Genomic DNA, 16945 nt, shown 5'->3' on the forward strand with positions numbered 1-16945 from the left:
CTGTCTGTTAGGGTGACCAATGCTCCTGGTTTGCCTGGGACTGTCCTGATTTTAGCACTGAAGGTTCTCCATCCTGGGAAAACTCTTAGTCCTGGGAAAACTGGGGTGATTGGTCACCCTGATTGAATTTTACGGTATTTGGGTAGCACATATGACAACGGAGAAACTGCCCCAGATCTCCTTCCTCCATCTTTGTTTCTCAGAAGTGTACAGAATGCCCTAGGGTATGTGTGGGATCCTTAAGTTAGAGTAATAACAACAGCTGCCATTGACTGCATGCCTACTATGTGCCAAGCATGATCTTGTTTAATCCTCATGGCAATGTGGAGGTAGGATATTTTAAATCCAACTTTGTGGAAGAGGAGACAGAGCTGAGAGCTGTGGCAAGTTGTATAGCCAAAGGTCAAACAACTAGAATGCAGCTGAGCCGCACTTGAACTTCAGTGTGCCTGAATCTAAAATCTGTCCTCTTTCCACTAAATGAAGAACTTGCTGAATTTGATGGCAGATGGACAGCTGCTCTAATTTAGCAAAGCTCTATGACCATCAGCTTCACCCACTGTTTCCAAACTCATTCCTATTCTTAATGGTAGTAGAAGATTCCCTGGGGTAGTATACAGAGCTAAAGGCTGTGCAGGCAGCTACAATAGCTACTTTAGTCTGATACCTGTAACAGCCACTGAAGAATGACTCAGTTCTTAAAGGAACTACTAAGTTCCAGACACATAGAAGGTGCTCAGTGAAGGGTAGCTATGCTTGTTATTTTAATTATGACGTCTGAGCTATAATCTTGAAGTGAAATGTTTTAGCCAATGTATGTCAATTCAAAGATTTAGGGTATTAAGGAAAGAAACTCAATAATGTACTTCTTGAGTTTAAAATTAGGCAAACACACAAAAAACAACTTTTTTTCCCACCAAGGAAGAGCCATCCTCTAGTTATTTGATTTGGAATAGATAGAGGACAGACTTCCTTGCCATAATAAAAGGTGTTATGCACATAATGCTGAGATAAAACCAGGAAATTCTATTCTAGGGCTGCAAGCTATAAATGGTTCATTTCAGGAGAAAATCTAATCCAGGGGCTCAGCCCTAAGAAATTCCTCTACTAAAATCAGAGATAATTGGAAGCTCTTAGTATAATGATGCAAGTCCCAGCTTGTAGGCATCACATCGCGAGATAGATGCCTTGGTTTGTGTGGAGGGATGCAGGAAGCTTTTAGGCTACTCTGCTTTTATTTCACACCTGAGAATTGTGCCTTTACTAGGGAGTGAAACAGTGAAGCTCCCATAATTTATAGCTAGATTTGAGGAGGACTCAAATATAATGGAAGAGACGTGAATTCAGTTTGATCCAATTTAACAAATATCACGCACCCACTAGGTTTCAAGGTAGTATGTTGGATCTGGGGGATACAGGGAGAAGCAATGTGCCTCCTGACCTCAAGGAGCTCACATAGAAGTGGAGGAGATAAGTTATATATAAAGGTAGTTTCTTCAGGGCCAGTTTGAAATCTTTATAGGTGTCTTAGTCTGCTTGGGCTTCCATAACACAGTACCATAGACTGGGTGACTTAAAGGACAGAAATTTATTTTCTCATGGTTCTGGAGGATGGAAGTCCACGATCAGGGTGCCAGCATGGCCGGGTTCTGGTGAGGACTCTTCTTGGCTTGCAGCCTTCAAGCTGTGTGCTTACATAGTCTTTTCTCTTCTTATAAGGTCAGCACTGCTATTGGACCAGGATCCACCCCACCATTCCTCATTTAACCTAAATTACCTCCTAAAAGCCCTATCTCCAAATGCAGTCACAGTGGGGCCAGGGCTTCAACATATGAATTTGGGGGGACACAATTCAGTCCACAGTCCATAGCAATAGGCCCTAACCCACATCATAACAAGTATATTAAAATGTACTCATACCATACATTATATCCATATCTTTTTTTGCTGTACAATAAGTGAAAAGATTTTTATAATCTTGCTTTTGAAATTATTTGGCTATGAATAATTAATTTATGATTGGCTGTTGCTTATCATTTATACTTGGGATTTTTTGCAAAATGAGAGAATTATACATTGTTTTCATATGTAATAAAATATTTGTGAATTCTAAATTTGACAACTAATGAGATTGACATAATGCTAGATTTTTGTGTTTAATTGCCCATTAACTAGTTTCTATTTTGCAGTTTTTATATTTTGGAGCCAATACTTTTTTCCATGTCTCAAACACTTTTGTAGGCTCTTGAAAAGCTTGTTAGACCCCTAAGCATTGTTTATAAGGCCTAATGGCTAAAAGAGCTGGGGATGTTTCATAGCTCCATGTCACACTTCTAGACAGGTAGCTCCCAACCCTGACCTCTCTTCCAAGCTCTGGTGCAGTATTACCAGCTGTTTGCTGGGCATCCTCCTGATGTCTCACTGGCTCTGTTCCGAGCATCCTCTTCCCTTCCAACCTACCTCGTATTCTATTTTCCTTGCTGTCTCTGTTACACTGACATCACCACCAAGCCAGTGGGAGACTCAGAAGCTATTGTAGTTATCATCAGTGATCTCCAAATCCACCTGTATCAGGTTTCAGGCTGGTATCACAATGACTGCATAGAAATTGCCTGGGAACGTTGTTATGAATCCTGATTTCTCTACCTCATCCCTAGAGACCTGTGCAGGTGGTCTAGGGTGAGGCTTGAGAATTTGTTGTTTTAAGAAGCTAATGTGGCCGGCCCCGTGGCTTAGCGGTTAAGTGTGTGCGCTCTGCTACTGGCGGCCCGGGTTCGGATCCCGGGCACGCACCGACGCACCACTTCTCCGGCCATGCTGAGGCCACGTCCCACATACAGCAACTAGAAGGATGTACAACTATGACATACAACTATCTACTGGGGCTTTGGGGAAAAAAAAAATGGAGGAGGATTGGCAATAGATGTTAGCTCAGAGCCGGTCTCCCTCAGCAAAAAGAGGAGGATTAGCATGGATGTTAGCTCAGGGCTGATCTTCTTCACACACACACAAAAAAGAAGCTAACGTGCTCTCGGGTTCTGGAAGGTGTGGACTTGGACAGTATTGGTGGAATGAAAAGGAGATGTGGATCTTAATAACAAGAACAATGACCCCATATTATGATAATATGAAATCCTTTTGGATTTATTGCCCAAAATCAGACATACTGAAAGGGCTCCCCAGCTATTTCCAAGATGCCCCAGGGTGTTGCCTCAAGGGTGCTCAAGAATGTGCCACTCTGGCTTCCAGGCCATGTGTCTCAGGTACTGAACATTGGTGACAATTACTGTAACAATAGCTGTTACAGGAAGAAACTCTGCTGCCTCTTGTTTATTTTGTCTCAAGTATGAGGCAGGCTCTTTCTTTAATTTTTCATAGTACACCAGAGACCAGGTGCAAACACTTAATGAGGCTTGCCAAAAGGGAAGCACAAAACAGAATAATTCCTACTATGTACAGGCTCAGACTCATTCTAGGGCCCCTCTACCCCACTCTTGACCTGCTGCTTCCATGAGGCCAGGTACAGCTTACTCTTCACTATGGGACTCACTCCGTGGTAGGAGGTAGGCAAAATTGACTTTCAGCCCCAGAAAGAGAAGGAAGTTTTTCCTCACCTCACTTTTGAAACCCATCCCCTGGGCCCACATGTCCTATTTCAGAATGATTAAGTGGAATATCTGTTCCCTTCAGGGAAAATCAACCCAAAGTTGTATTTTATGGCCCCACTAGGACAATCACACAGCAGTTTAATATCAAGACATATTCTGAAGTCTGGGTTATTCTCTTAAATGATACTGCATGCTCAATTTCAATAGCCTGGTCCAGATTTCAATGTACCAACTCAATCCCATTCCTTATTAGTCTCTTCAACAAAGGTTCAAAACCCTTGGGGTATAGCTTCACTCAGGGTTACCTTGTTACACATTCTCTGGGCACAGTAAACTAATTATATGTCCTTCAATCGACACAATAACCCCGTGAGTTAGTTTTTTCATCTTATATTTGAACAAACAGGAAGCAGAGAGGTTAAACTAACTAACTAAGGTCAAGCTTCCAGGATGTGGCATGCTGGGATTTGAACTGAGGCCTCTTGGTTCCAAATTTGTGAATTTAACTATTATGAAACACTGAGGAAGTAGACTGGACATTGAGTTTCAGTGACAGAATTTGGAATAATAATGTTGTTAATAGAGACAGGGCAAAAAGTCAGAGGAGAAGGTATGAGGAAGGAGGAGGGAGGGAGATGGTGAGGTCAGCTTGGGCTGTGAATTAAGAGCCACTTGGCATCACTGGGTCCCTATCTCTTTATCACTCTCTATTGGCTTAGTGGTTATCCTTCTGAATCATCTTTGTTTCCAAGTTAATTACCATCCTTGACTCTCCAGGAGCCATGTACCAGCCCGGGCTGTGGTGAAGCAGCCTGTCCGGGGAGCCAGTGGCAGGACTACAATCACAACAGTTGTCCAGACTGGTGGGGACTGGAGCACCGGCCTCTTCAGTGTCTGCAGAGATAGGAGAATTTGTATGTTTTTCCTCTTCATTTAAGTTCCTCTTTACTATTTTCTTTCATAAGACATCAGTGGGTAGAAAAGCTACAACAAGCACAAGGACAGAAATTAAATGGTTTCAGAATAACTGACTAATCTTCTAGTGACTCAAATGCAGGAAAAATCTTGCTTTTCAGGCATGAGGGTGCTTTTATAGACTAGTGATGACTTCAAAGATTTTTTTAAATGACAAAATCCACTGTTGGCAAAGACACATGAAACGGGCTCCTTCATCTGCTGCTGGTGGGAGTATAAATTGGTACGACCTTCCTGGCAGATGGTTTAGCAATACATATTAAAAGAACCTCAAGTGTTACATGGCTTTTGACCCAGTAATTACATTTTTAGGCATTTAGTCTAAGGAAATAAATCATGTGCAAAGATTTAGCAGCAACATTAAATTTTGCAGCATTGGTTATTCCAGCAACAATCTGAAACAGCCTAAATGTTCAGTGGGAGCATCTGTACAATGAATTATTATACAGCCACGAAAAGTCATGTAGAATAACATTTAATGGAATGAAAAGATGTTTTGGATACATTTTTAAGTTAAAGAAGCATATTGTAAAACTGTGCACATTAGGCACCATTTTGGGGGGGGGGCATATTTAGAAAAGGGCCCGGACGGATACAAATACAAATGTTTACTAGCAGGTGTCTCCATAGGGTAGGCTAATGAATAATTTTTACTTTCTTTTGGCTTATCTCTGTAGTATTTCTATGAGGAATGTGTAGTACTCTTATAACAATAAGAATAGTCACAAAAAGAAGCCCTCTTCATTGATTGAAATCTTTTCAGACGCAGGTTTAGCTATAAAGAAGTACCAACAACACTGTCCTCTAGCTACATGATTTTCCCTGGGGTTTAAGATTCAATGCACATTGATTCTATTTTTACCTTAGGACTTTCTGACCCATCTCTGGTACAAGTTTCAGTATCCCCTTCCAGGACCTGATGCTCTAGCCCTAGGAAGCAACTCGGTGGGGTCCCCTTTGATGGATGAGGGTCACTAAAGTTCACAATCCAGCAGCCCCTGGATCTAATACTTTTGAAGAACATGGCTTTCCTCACCCTTTGCAGCCTTCTAGGAAGATCTGAATTTGCCCTAAAGTCTCACAGGATGGATCAGTCAGAGAGCTCTGAGCTGTTACATGGTCCAAGTCCTTATTTAGCTGAGAGTCTTGCTGAGGCAAAAGCTCTAACAACATTTTTTGGTGCTCTCATCATCCAGGCTTGAGCCTTCAATGTTTGCCCGGGCCTCACAGAGAAGAGACTGCCCAGCACCAAACCCTACCCTTTCCTGTCCCTTTGCCCGTGTGACCCAGAGCTCAGCAGGGTTCTTCTACCACGGCCACCCATGTGGACTTGACCAGACAATTATGGCAGCCATTCTCTGATTCTCTTGGGATTCTTCCTGGTTCTCTCTGACTTTGGTTGTCACCTGTTACTGAGGTACAGAGAAGGCAGAATAGCTGTGTGGAGACCTAGCTCCAAATTGGGAACTAGACCATTTCCTTTCGTAGCTTGTAGTTGGGGATTGGGGGGCCATCAATGCATTTCTGAGTAGGGCAAAGCCTGGAATATAATGTAGTGGTTAGAAGAACAGGTCTGTATCAGACATAAACCTTTTCTTGAATCTTAAATCTGCCTCTTACTGGTCATTTGACCTTGAACACATTCTTTGGATCTTCACTTTTCCACCTCTAAAATGAGGATAATAAAGGCGTCCACCTCAAGGGTTGTTGTCAAGATTAAAGCAAGTAATGCGTAAAACACACTCAATACTGGTTTGGAGCATAAGTGGATCAGAGAGTTTTTGGTTGCGTGCTGGGTTGAATAGTGCTGCCTCAAAATTCATGTCTACCTGGAACCTCTGAATGTGACCTCATTTGGAAATAGGGTCTTTGCAATGTAGTCAAGTTAAAAAGAGGTTATACTAGATTAGGGTGTACCCTAAATGGCTGGTGTTCTTATAAGAGGGAAATTTGGACACAAACACAAAGAAGAGAAGGCTATGTGAAGAGAGAGGCAGAGATTGGAATAATGCATCTACAAGCCAAGGAATGCCAAGGATTGTCAGCAACCACCAAAAGCTTGGAGAGAGGCATGGAACAGACTCTCCCTCAGAGCTTCCAAAAGGAACCAATGCTACCAACACCTTGATTTCAGACTTCTAGCCTCCAGAATTCTCCAGTGAGAGAATAGTTTCTATCGCTTTAAGATGCCCAGTTTGTGGTATTTTGTTATGGCAGCACTAGGAAACTAATGCACAAGCAAACACTGGATTTCATTAGAAGGCTATGGAGTAGCTCCCAGAATTGAAAAATCAACTAAAAACAGCTCAGAAGGGACAAGATGCCTTAGCAGGAGCTAACTGACAGTCTGGTCAATTCTAACCATTTTTATCTTTTTGTTTTCTTGTCTGAGAATTGATGTTCAGTAGATGGAGCGCAATTTACCTAGCTTAGATCTTGTGCCTATTGCTTGGGTAGGTCAGGGCATTCTGAATGACAGTCCTATCAATATTGCCCACAATAGTGAAGAGAGAGTTTCCTAAATTTACTGTTGGGATACTGTTACCAGGAAAACCCCAACAAATGCACAAAAATGCACTTAGTGAATCTTAGGTATTAGTGCACTTAGGTATTAATATTACTGCTATTATAAATTTTTATTATCCTCCAGCATGTTGAGAACAAAGAGTTGAGTCAGGAGACTTAGACTGGCTGCAGCAGAGTGATTTCTACACAATTCTAAGAGCACCTGAAAAGTTGGTCAAAGAGAGGACCACTTCTTGCCACCCCCTCTGCTTTAAACATTGCTTCACTGCTTAGCTCTGCTCCCCACTCCCATCAGTGTTCAGGAGACCAACCACACTGGCTCTCGCTCTTTTTTTCCTTTTTGCGAGGAAGATCAGCCCTGAGCTAACATCCATGCCACTCCTCCTCTTTTTGCTGAGGAAGACTGGCCCTGGGCTAACATCCGTGCCCATCTTCCTCTACTTTATATGGGACGCCGCCACAGCATGGCCTGACAAGCGGTGCATTGGTGCGCGCCCGGGATCTGAACCCCGGGCCGACAGCAGCGGAGCGCGCACACTTAACCGCTAAGCCACAGGCCGGCCCCCACACTGGGTCTCTTGAAGATTCCCTGCTTGTCTATTTGGGAGCCCATCCTAGGGGAAGGGGAGAAGGAAGGCCATGTGGAAAAATACAATATTCTTTATAATTGGGCATGATCCATGGAGGAGGGGTATTAATGATATACAGTACAAGGTGATCTCGAGTATTCTGTGTCCTACTTGTTGTTCCCTGGATGGGGCTCCATTTTGTGACTGCTCATAGTGTCTCTAAGCCAATTGTCTCGGAAGAAAATTTAAAGGCAATATCACTTTATACACATTATCTGCACCATAATTCCCAGGACGCAGCTGGAGCGAGTGCTCTGAAACCTGGGTTTGTTTCCTTCCTTGTTTAAAAGGGCTACTTCATCTACAAAGTTTCATTTCAAGCAAATCACTGTGAAAAGAGTGGCAAACTTGGGAACAAAAAAGGAGAGCTTCTTTCCATGACTTTGTTCACACCAGATTCTCATCCTGGGACGGTTTTCCATTAAATGTTGAGAATTATTGCTATAATTTGTCATCCATTAAGCAAAGAGTACATTATGAACAGCGATGATTTCCATTTTGTTTTGACATTTTCTTCTTCATTTTATTGTAATTATATTTTTTAAACTGCCTCCCTCTTCCCACCTCTGTGCTTTTATCTGAATTCGCACTGCACTGAGGTTAGCAAAGGAGAGCTTCTGTGTCCTTTGAAGATGTAGTTGCTGAAGGCTCAGATGTGAAGGTGAAGCCAAGGTGAAATAAGTGGCTGCTAAGTGGCATCGTGGGTACAAGGCTGGGTATTCCAGCTCTGGGAATGTTTGTGATGTTGCCCCAGAGAAGGTTTATGTGCAATGTGTAATCAACATTGGTTTGTAATTCAACCAATATTTATTGAGTTCCTATCTACGTATAGACATCTGATAGGTGTTATAGACATAATAGTGAATAAGACAGAGATGGTATCTTAGAGGAGACAGACAATAAGCAAAATAAGCAAATGAAAACAAAATAATTACAGCTGTGATAAGTGCCATGCAGGAAATAAACAGGGTGTTAATGAAAGGAAATTATAGAGGAGTGAGGTAAAGGATGGCCTCTCTGAGGACCTGACTTAAGCTGATACCTGAAAGATGGGAAGAACCAGCCACTCAGTCTTCCCTGTGGAGGACACCGTAAGCACCAGGCAGTAGAGAGCCTGGTGTGGACTAGGAACCATCAGATGCCCAAGGTGGGTAGAATGAAGCAGGGCAGGAGTTTCTTTGGTTTTCTGGAAGAGGAAGGAGGCATGAAAAGGTCTCAGACTGGGATTTGTGTACCCAAACTGTATCTTGGGTAAACCGTACACTTTCTGAAAGCAGGGGCCACTGTTGTCTTGCTCAGGCCTCTGGTGCCCAGCAGAGAGCATGGCCAATAGGAGGCGTTTAAAAGTATTTCCTAAATGACACATCAATGAACGAGTTTTAACCTGTATTCTCACTTGCTTCCTTCTTTCTTGCACTTCATTGAAAGAATCATAAAGCCTCAGAGTTAGAAGGATCTTGGGGTCAGCTGGTCTGGCCCCTCACCTGCTTGTCTAAATCCCCTCTGCAGTGTGCCTGGCAGGGACCTTACGGCCATGGCTTTCTGAACATTTCCAGGGAGAAGGGCTCCTCTCCTTTGGAGCCAGCTCAGTGCTTCAAAAAAATGATTTTGAGTAGGTTACCATGCACATGATGCAAAATGCAAAAGTACCTACCCCTTTGCTGTATGAAAAAGCAAGTACTCCATCCTTGCTCTCCCTCCACTCAGTCCTCCCCAGAGGCGACCACTCTTACCTGAGTCTGGATATAGACTATATGCTTGTAAAGATGTAAAGAAATTTTAAATGAAAATGGATGACTCTTTTTTATTATAAAAGTTTCATATAATCATTGTAAAAAAAGAAAAATACAAAAGGCTATAAGAGAAAAAAGCAGTGTCCTGTAATCCCAGCTGGTGGCAATAACTATCGTTAATATTTTGGTATCTGTCCTTCCAGAGTTTTTGCTGTATGTGTGTGTATATCATTTCCACAAATAGTAGAATTGTAAACACACGCTGTTGTGCACCTTTGCTTGTTTTTTTTTTTTTTTTGGTGAGGAAGATCAGCCCTGAGCTAACATCCATGCTAATCCTCCTCTTTTTGCTGAGGAAGATCGGCTCTGAGCTAACATCTATTGCCAATCCTCCTCCTTTTTTTTTTTTGCCCCAAAGCCCCAGTAGATAGTTGTATGTCATAGTTGCACATCCTTCTAGTTGCTGTATGTGGGACACGGCCTCAGCATGGCCGGAGAAGCGGTCCATCGGTGCGTGCCTGGGATCCGAACCCGGGCCACCAGTAGCAGAGCGCGCACACCTAACTGCTAAGCCACGGGGCCGGCCCTGCTTGTTTTAATTTAACAATATATCTAGGTAATCAGACCACATCAGCACTTCTGGAGTTACTATGTTAAATTGCTGCGTAGATTCCATTGTGTGAATGTACAATAATTTATTTATCCAAAAATTCCCATTGGCAGACCTGTATGTGGTTCCAGACTTTTTGCTATTCAAACCAATGCTATATGACTATTCTTGTACAGATGTCATTTTGCATGTGTGTGAGTTTATTTGTTGGATAATTGCTGAGGAGTAAACCTGCTGGTCAAATAGTATGTACCATTTTAAATCTTGATAGATGTTGCCAAATGGCTCTCCATTTGGAAGTTGTACTAATTTACACTCCCACCCACAATGTATGAGTGTGCCCCATTCCTTTTTTTTTGGTGAGGAAGATTAGCCCTGAGCTAACATCTGTGGCTAATCCTCCTCTTTTTGCTGAAGAAGATTGGCCTTGGGCTAACATCCATGCCCATCTTCCTCTATTTTATATGTGGGATGCTGCTGCAGCATGGCTTGATAAGCAGTGTGCAGGTTGACGCCCAGGATCCGAACCCACAAACCCTGGCCACCGAAGCAGAGCATGTGAACTTAACCACTACGCCACTGGGCTGGCACCGCATTCCTTTTTTGAGCATCTCTTATTGTTACATGGTTCTGCCTTTTTGCAATAATTTATCTGAAAGGTGCCTCACTGCAGTTTCCACCCACCTTTTCTACTTCTGCTCTCTGGGGCTCCACACTCTGTTCTTGTGTAGGCTTCTTCTTTTTATCTCGACTCCCCTGTGAGTTAGAAGGATGAATCATGAACCACGTTCCATGCACGAGGGTGGAGCCCATCTCAGAGAACAGGCCAGGAACATTTAGGCTGTGGGTGCTTACATAACCACTAGGCCTCTGGGTGTAAGAGGAAGAGGCTGAGTTTATGCCTCAAATCCCTTTTGAGCCTGAGCTTCTTAAAAAAAAAAATATGGTATATGTATTAAATGGTATATGTCTTTCTTTTTCACTTCACAAATAACACATGAATATGTTCACCTTATTTAAAAAAATGAAACGTTACAGAAAAGGGAACTGTGTCCCCTCTTTTTTATTAAATCAATTTGAAGGATTTCCTTCCAGATCTTTTTCTCTGTATTTACATATGTATCCATTAGCAGTATATACTATTGCTTTGTAACTCTTTATACAAAGCAAAATGGTATTATGCTGTACATACCATTATGCAATTTGAATTTTTAAACTCAAAGTATATCTTAGAGATTTAACTCTGTTGATAATTGACCTTTCACTGCATTTTATTTTATTTTGGTGTGTGTGAGGAAGATTGGCCCTGAGCTAACATCTGTTGCCAATCTTCCTGTTTTTTTTCTTTTTTCTCCCCAAAGCCCCAGTACATAGTTGTGTATCGTAGTTGTAGAGTTGTAGCTCTTCTATGTGGGACGCTGCCTCAGCATGGCTTGATCTGAACCAGCGAACCCTGGGCTACTGAAGCAGAACATGCGAACTTAACTGCTACGCCACTGGGCTGGCCCTCACTGCATTTTGAATTATTCCATAGTACAGTCGTCTCTTGGTATCCACAGGGTGGGGATGGGGAGTTGGTTCCAGGACCCCGTTGGATACCAAAATCCGAGGATGCTCAAGTCTCTTATATAAAATGGCATAGTATTTGCATATAACCTATGCACATCCTCCAGTATACTTTAAATATTCTCTAGATTACTTATAATACCTAATACAGCATAAATGCTATGTAAATAGGTGTTATACTGTATTGTTTGGGGGAATAATGGTGAAAAAAAATCTGTACATGTTCAGTACAGATGCAGCCATCGTAGGCCTTTTGATTCGCGAGTGGTTGAATTCACAAATGGGAAACCCACCGATACAGAAGGTTGACTGTGTGATTTACACCATCATGGTTTATTTACACTTCCATCTATTAATGTACATTTAAGTTATTTTAAATTTCAAGCTACAAATAAGACTGCAGTGGATATCTTTGTCCCTGCCTCTGTGTGCATGTGTAAGCATTACTCTAGGGTGGATACTGATGAGTGGAAGTACTGGAAACTACAGGATTTAATTTTGCTAGATTCAGCCCAGATGCCTTCCCAAGTGGCTGTGCCAACTTCCACGTCCATCAGTGTCTGGAGTATCTATTTCTCTATGGCTCCTCACAACATTTAATATTAAAGAACTTAGAAAAATTTGGCATTCCTATGGGTAATAAGTGGTTTCTGATTGTCTTAATATGTATTTCCCTGATTACTAATGACATTGAGCAACTTTTCATGTTTGTTATTGGCCATTTTATTTCCTCTTTTATGAATTACCTGCTCATGTCCTATGCCCATTTTTTTCTTTTGTTTAATCCTTTATGTGTTGATTTGTAGGAGTTCTTTGCATGTTCTGGATACTTACCCTTGGCCTGTGCTATATGTTGCAAAATTTTCTCCTAGAGATTCTTTAAGACAGAAGATTCCATCATCCTACTCTTGTGCATCTCTTCTTTTTGTTTTGTTTTTTTGGTGAGGAAGATCAGCCCTGAGCTAACATCCATGCTAATCCTCCTCTTTTTGCTGAGGAAGACCGGCTCTGAGCTAACATCTATTGCCAATCCTCCTCCTTTTTTTTTTTTTTTCCCCAAAGCCCCAGTAGATAGTTGTATGTCATAGCTGCACATCCTTCTAGTTGCTGTATGTGGGATGCGGCCTCAGCATGGCCGGAGAAGCGGTGCGTCGGTGCGCGTCTGGGATCCGAACCTGGGCCGCCAGTAGCGGAGCGGGCGCACTCAACCGCTAAGCCACGGGGCCGGCCCATGTGCATCTCTTCTTGAGGTGTGAGCTGACAGTGTTTCTCCCACTGCACTCCATCACAGTACAAAGCAGTAACACTTGATGCAAAGGATTTTTCCTCAAGAAGTTGCATGATTTAAGACTGTCCCACAGGAGCAAATATAAAGTAGTGATAGTGAGGATGCTGTCTTGGAGGACGCAAATCCACGACCATTGTGGCATACTAGATAAATACATAAAACATGAGAACATATGGACATATGTGTTATGTGTAGTAGTTAAGACTTTAGGACCAGGCTTCTTGAGTTCAAATCTGGCCTCTGCCCCTTCCTAACAAATGTATGAACTTGGGTGAGTTACTTAAATCCTTTGGTATTAGTTTGCTCATCTGTAAAATGGGCACAATATGAGTACCTATTTTAGGGCCCGGCCCCATGGCATAGCGGTTAAGTTCGTACATTCCGTTTTAGGGGCCCGGCGTTCACTGGTTCAGATGCTGGGCGCAGACCTACTCACCTCTCATCAAGCCATGCTGAGGTGGCATCTCACATAGAAGAGCTACGACTCTATGACTGTGATACACAATTATGTACTGGGGCTTTGGGGAGAAAAAAAGAAAAAGAGGAAGATTGGCAACAGATGTTAGCTCAGGGCCAATCTTCCTCAAAAAAAAAAAGTACCTCTTTTATAGGATTGTTGTGAGAATTATAGAGTTAATAAATGCAAAGTATTTTTAGCAGGGCTTGGCATATGGTGAAATCTGTTTAAATATTAACTATTCTATAATAAAATTTTGGCTTTCATAGTGCTTTTTATCATATCTGACTTCTGTCCCACGGTAATTGAATTTTGGGTGTGTTTCCTTCGGCATCAAGTACCACCTCCTAACGAACACTTAGATAACATGGTTATATGATAGGGAGGAGTAAAAATAAAAATGACAGCGTGTGTTTTTAAAATAGGCATATGAATCATAAATATAAGGTGCAGGAGTTTCAATGCACAAAACAACTTCTTTGCAGTATACTTACTAAGGATGGTGGGCATTTCTCTTTGCCAGTTAAAGTGGTGCAGCTCAGGCAATTGTTCAAGCACAATTTATTATTCATTTAGCTCGCCAGCTCTGTAATTGTGCAATTTTCGATTAATTTTTTATTTGCAGGGATTTACACTATTTCATAATCCATGCGTAAAATGAGATTTGATTGATTTTTATGTGCCATGATTTCAAAGTCCCCTAATTCAAGGTTGCATACAGCATGGCCACTCTGAACTCGCTGTAAGTTTACTGGCCATTTGCTGTCCTCTGAGCTGTTCATACCAGTTGTCAGTGCTGGTGGGCCCTGCTGATTTCACTGGGAGAAATGATTTTTTGTTTTAAATGTGGGGTGAAACATCCAAGACTTACTCAAGGCTGAATTCAGAGTTTGCTTTGGGGCAAGTGATGCCTGCCATACCTGATATAGCAATTATCTTAAGACTCCTGAAGGAGGAAATAGATATTCTGTTCCTCGATGGCAGGCTGCTCCTTGCCCCCACTCCCAGTCCGTGTCACGCCCTTTGTGCACGTGTGTTACCTCAACCCCTATGCGAAGTGGAAGAAGTTCCGAGTCCTGGAACGTCCTTGGAGGTTCTAAGATAAAACAGCATTCCTAGTTTTTTGCTTCTTTGTCACTGAATTGGGGAGTGGGACTTTGCACTCCTAACTGTTGGGGGGAGAGGGAGGGATGGGTAAGCAGAGACAGGCCTTTGACAGGAGGTTCTTCTAGGGTGCTAGTGGCAGGGTGTGTGAGCCTTTGTGTCTGGTGCACTAAAAGACTATGGTCACTACCATTTCACACTCATTAGAATGGCTAAAATAAAAAAGACCGGCAATAGCAAATGTTGGTTAGGATGTGGAACAACTAGAACTCTCATACATGGCTGGTGGGAGTGTAAAATGGTACAAATACTTTGGAGAACTGTTTTCTTCTCGTAAAGTTAAACATAAATCTACCCCACGACCTAGCAATTCCACTTTCAGGAATCCACCCAACTGAAGTGAAAATATGTCCACATGAAGACTTGCATATGAATGTTCCTAGTACTTATTCATAATAGCAAAAAATGGAATAATCAATGGGAGAATGGATAAGCAATTTGTGGGATATTCACACATTGGAACTCTACTCAAGAACAGACTCCAAATTCACATAACAACAGATAAACCTTAAGAAACAGGATGTTGAACAAAAGAAGAAAGATATAAAGGTAAAGGTGGTTCCGTTTATATGAAGTTCGAGAAGAGGTAAAACTCATCTATGGAAATAGAAGGCAGAGTAGTGGTTGCCTCTGGAGTGGGGGTGGGAGGATTGGGGTAGTCTGGGAAGGGGCACAGGGAACTTTGTGGGTGGGAGCAGTGTTCTACATGTTTGGTTACTTGGGTGAATATGATTGTCAAAACTCATCCAACTGAACATTCACGATCTGTACATTTTCTTGTATATAAATTGTGCCTGAATAACATATTTATTGAATATATTTTTTAAAGGTTATTGTTAGCTTTTTTTTTTTGCTGTTTTATAGTACTAATTATTGGTATTCATCAAGGTTGTCATCTTTTGCAGTGCTACATGACCGAACATCTTAACTGTACATCAGGGGTTCTTAACCTGCAGTCAGTTGACAGTTTTCAATGGATCCTTGAACCCCGTGAAATTGGATGCACAATTTTGCATGTCTATGTGCATGTACTTTTCTTTTCCCTTGAGGAGCGAGTTCGTAGCTATTACCATATTCTCAAAAGGGTCTGTGACCCAAAACGTTTAAAACAGAACTTCCGTGTTAGATGGTTCATGCGGAATGTGTAGGAAATATCAGTAGTTAAAGATGAATGAATGAATAAATGACAAACTGTTTCCAGTCGATGTTCAAGGAAGCAAGCCTCTAATAGTTTACGGATTAAAACTGGCAGATGTCAGTGGCTCCAAGAAACTAGCAAAAATTAGAATAACCTCTGGCCTGAGAAATAGAATAAAGCTCTGATAAGAATAGCAGGCAGAATCAGTGTACCATAAAAGAGCTTTCCATCACATTTATAGAAAAAGATGCCTGTTATTCAAAAGTATCATATATTGTGTCTATTTTAAATATTGAAATTAGGTAGATGAACATCGTATAAGCAAGAGTTATGATTCAACTGTAAAAAAATGATTTAATGCTTTTCTCTTGACAGGAAAAACAATTACCATTGTGAATGCTAACAGAATTGTATCAGGTTCAGCTTTGCCAGTGTTTAACAAAAGAAGGCAATTTCGATGTAGCTCAGTTATGGCGATTTTCGTACACTGAGTTTTGAGAATTGGTTATTCATTCCCAGTCCCCAATTTCAGGGAGACAATGCAGCATTAAATTGACAGCATAGGGTTGTACCTGCTCCTCAAGACATAAAGTTGTTCTGAGAACATTGGAGAATGCTGGCTTTCTTTAATCTGGTTATTGACAGGTTTCTGTGGTCTGTTTTGTCCACTGTGTCTTGAGTGTGACATCGCCAGGCATTATGGAGAATGTCTTTGTTGGCCATTGTTACCTGGGTCCACCTTTGCACTGAGAATTGGCACCAGAGAGAGACATAAAATACGGGTAAGTGGGTTTGAACGTATATGTGAACCATGAACCTGGATCTATATGAGACCCTGGATGCCTTTCAAACCTGTGATTTTCCAAAAAAAAAAAAAAAGGTGTGGCCAAGGATGCTTAAAAACATCACGCTTAATGGGAGACTTTGGGAAAGGAAAGGGAAGAAATTTCTGATTTCATTCGTTACTAGGATGTATGTTAACCAAAATGACACATTGTGAAGGGTATTTCCTAGGGGGACCTATTAGAATGCAGATTATTGGTCAATGGGCCACTTCTGTTTCTCTGTCTCTTATTGCGTCAAGAGAAGTTGACAGGTAGAATTGCACCAAATTTGGAGGACATACTTGGGATGGTCTGACTTAAAATGTAGCCTATGTGGCATATGCAGAATTCACTTTGGAGGTTCCCTGGGGACCATTCAAAGAAACAGACAGTCAATTTCCAGTGCAGCTGAGACTGAGGTACAATG

The 16945-nt window shown here is 41.8% G+C and overlaps 1 protein-coding gene across 1 annotated transcript in view; it reads left to right on the plus strand.

Annotated features, from left to right (window-relative positions):
* Positions 1-16945, plus strand: part of PLAC8L1 (PLAC8 like 1) — a 32581-nt gene that overhangs the window by 9812 nt on the left and 5824 nt on the right. Inside the window, exons 2-3 of the mRNA XM_004420034.2 lie at positions 4386-4522; positions 16340-16476. Of these exons, the coding sequence (XP_004420091.1) occupies positions 4386-4522; positions 16340-16476 (274 nt within the window). The remainder of the gene's footprint in view (positions 1-4385; positions 4523-16339; positions 16477-16945) is intronic.

Source organism: Ceratotherium simum, chromosome 4 (assembly GCF_057802395.1).
Source record: "Ceratotherium simum simum isolate JZ-2026a chromosome 4, ASM5780239v1, whole genome shotgun sequence".
NCBI classification, from domain to species: domain Eukaryota; kingdom Metazoa; phylum Chordata; class Mammalia; order Perissodactyla; family Rhinocerotidae; genus Ceratotherium; species Ceratotherium simum.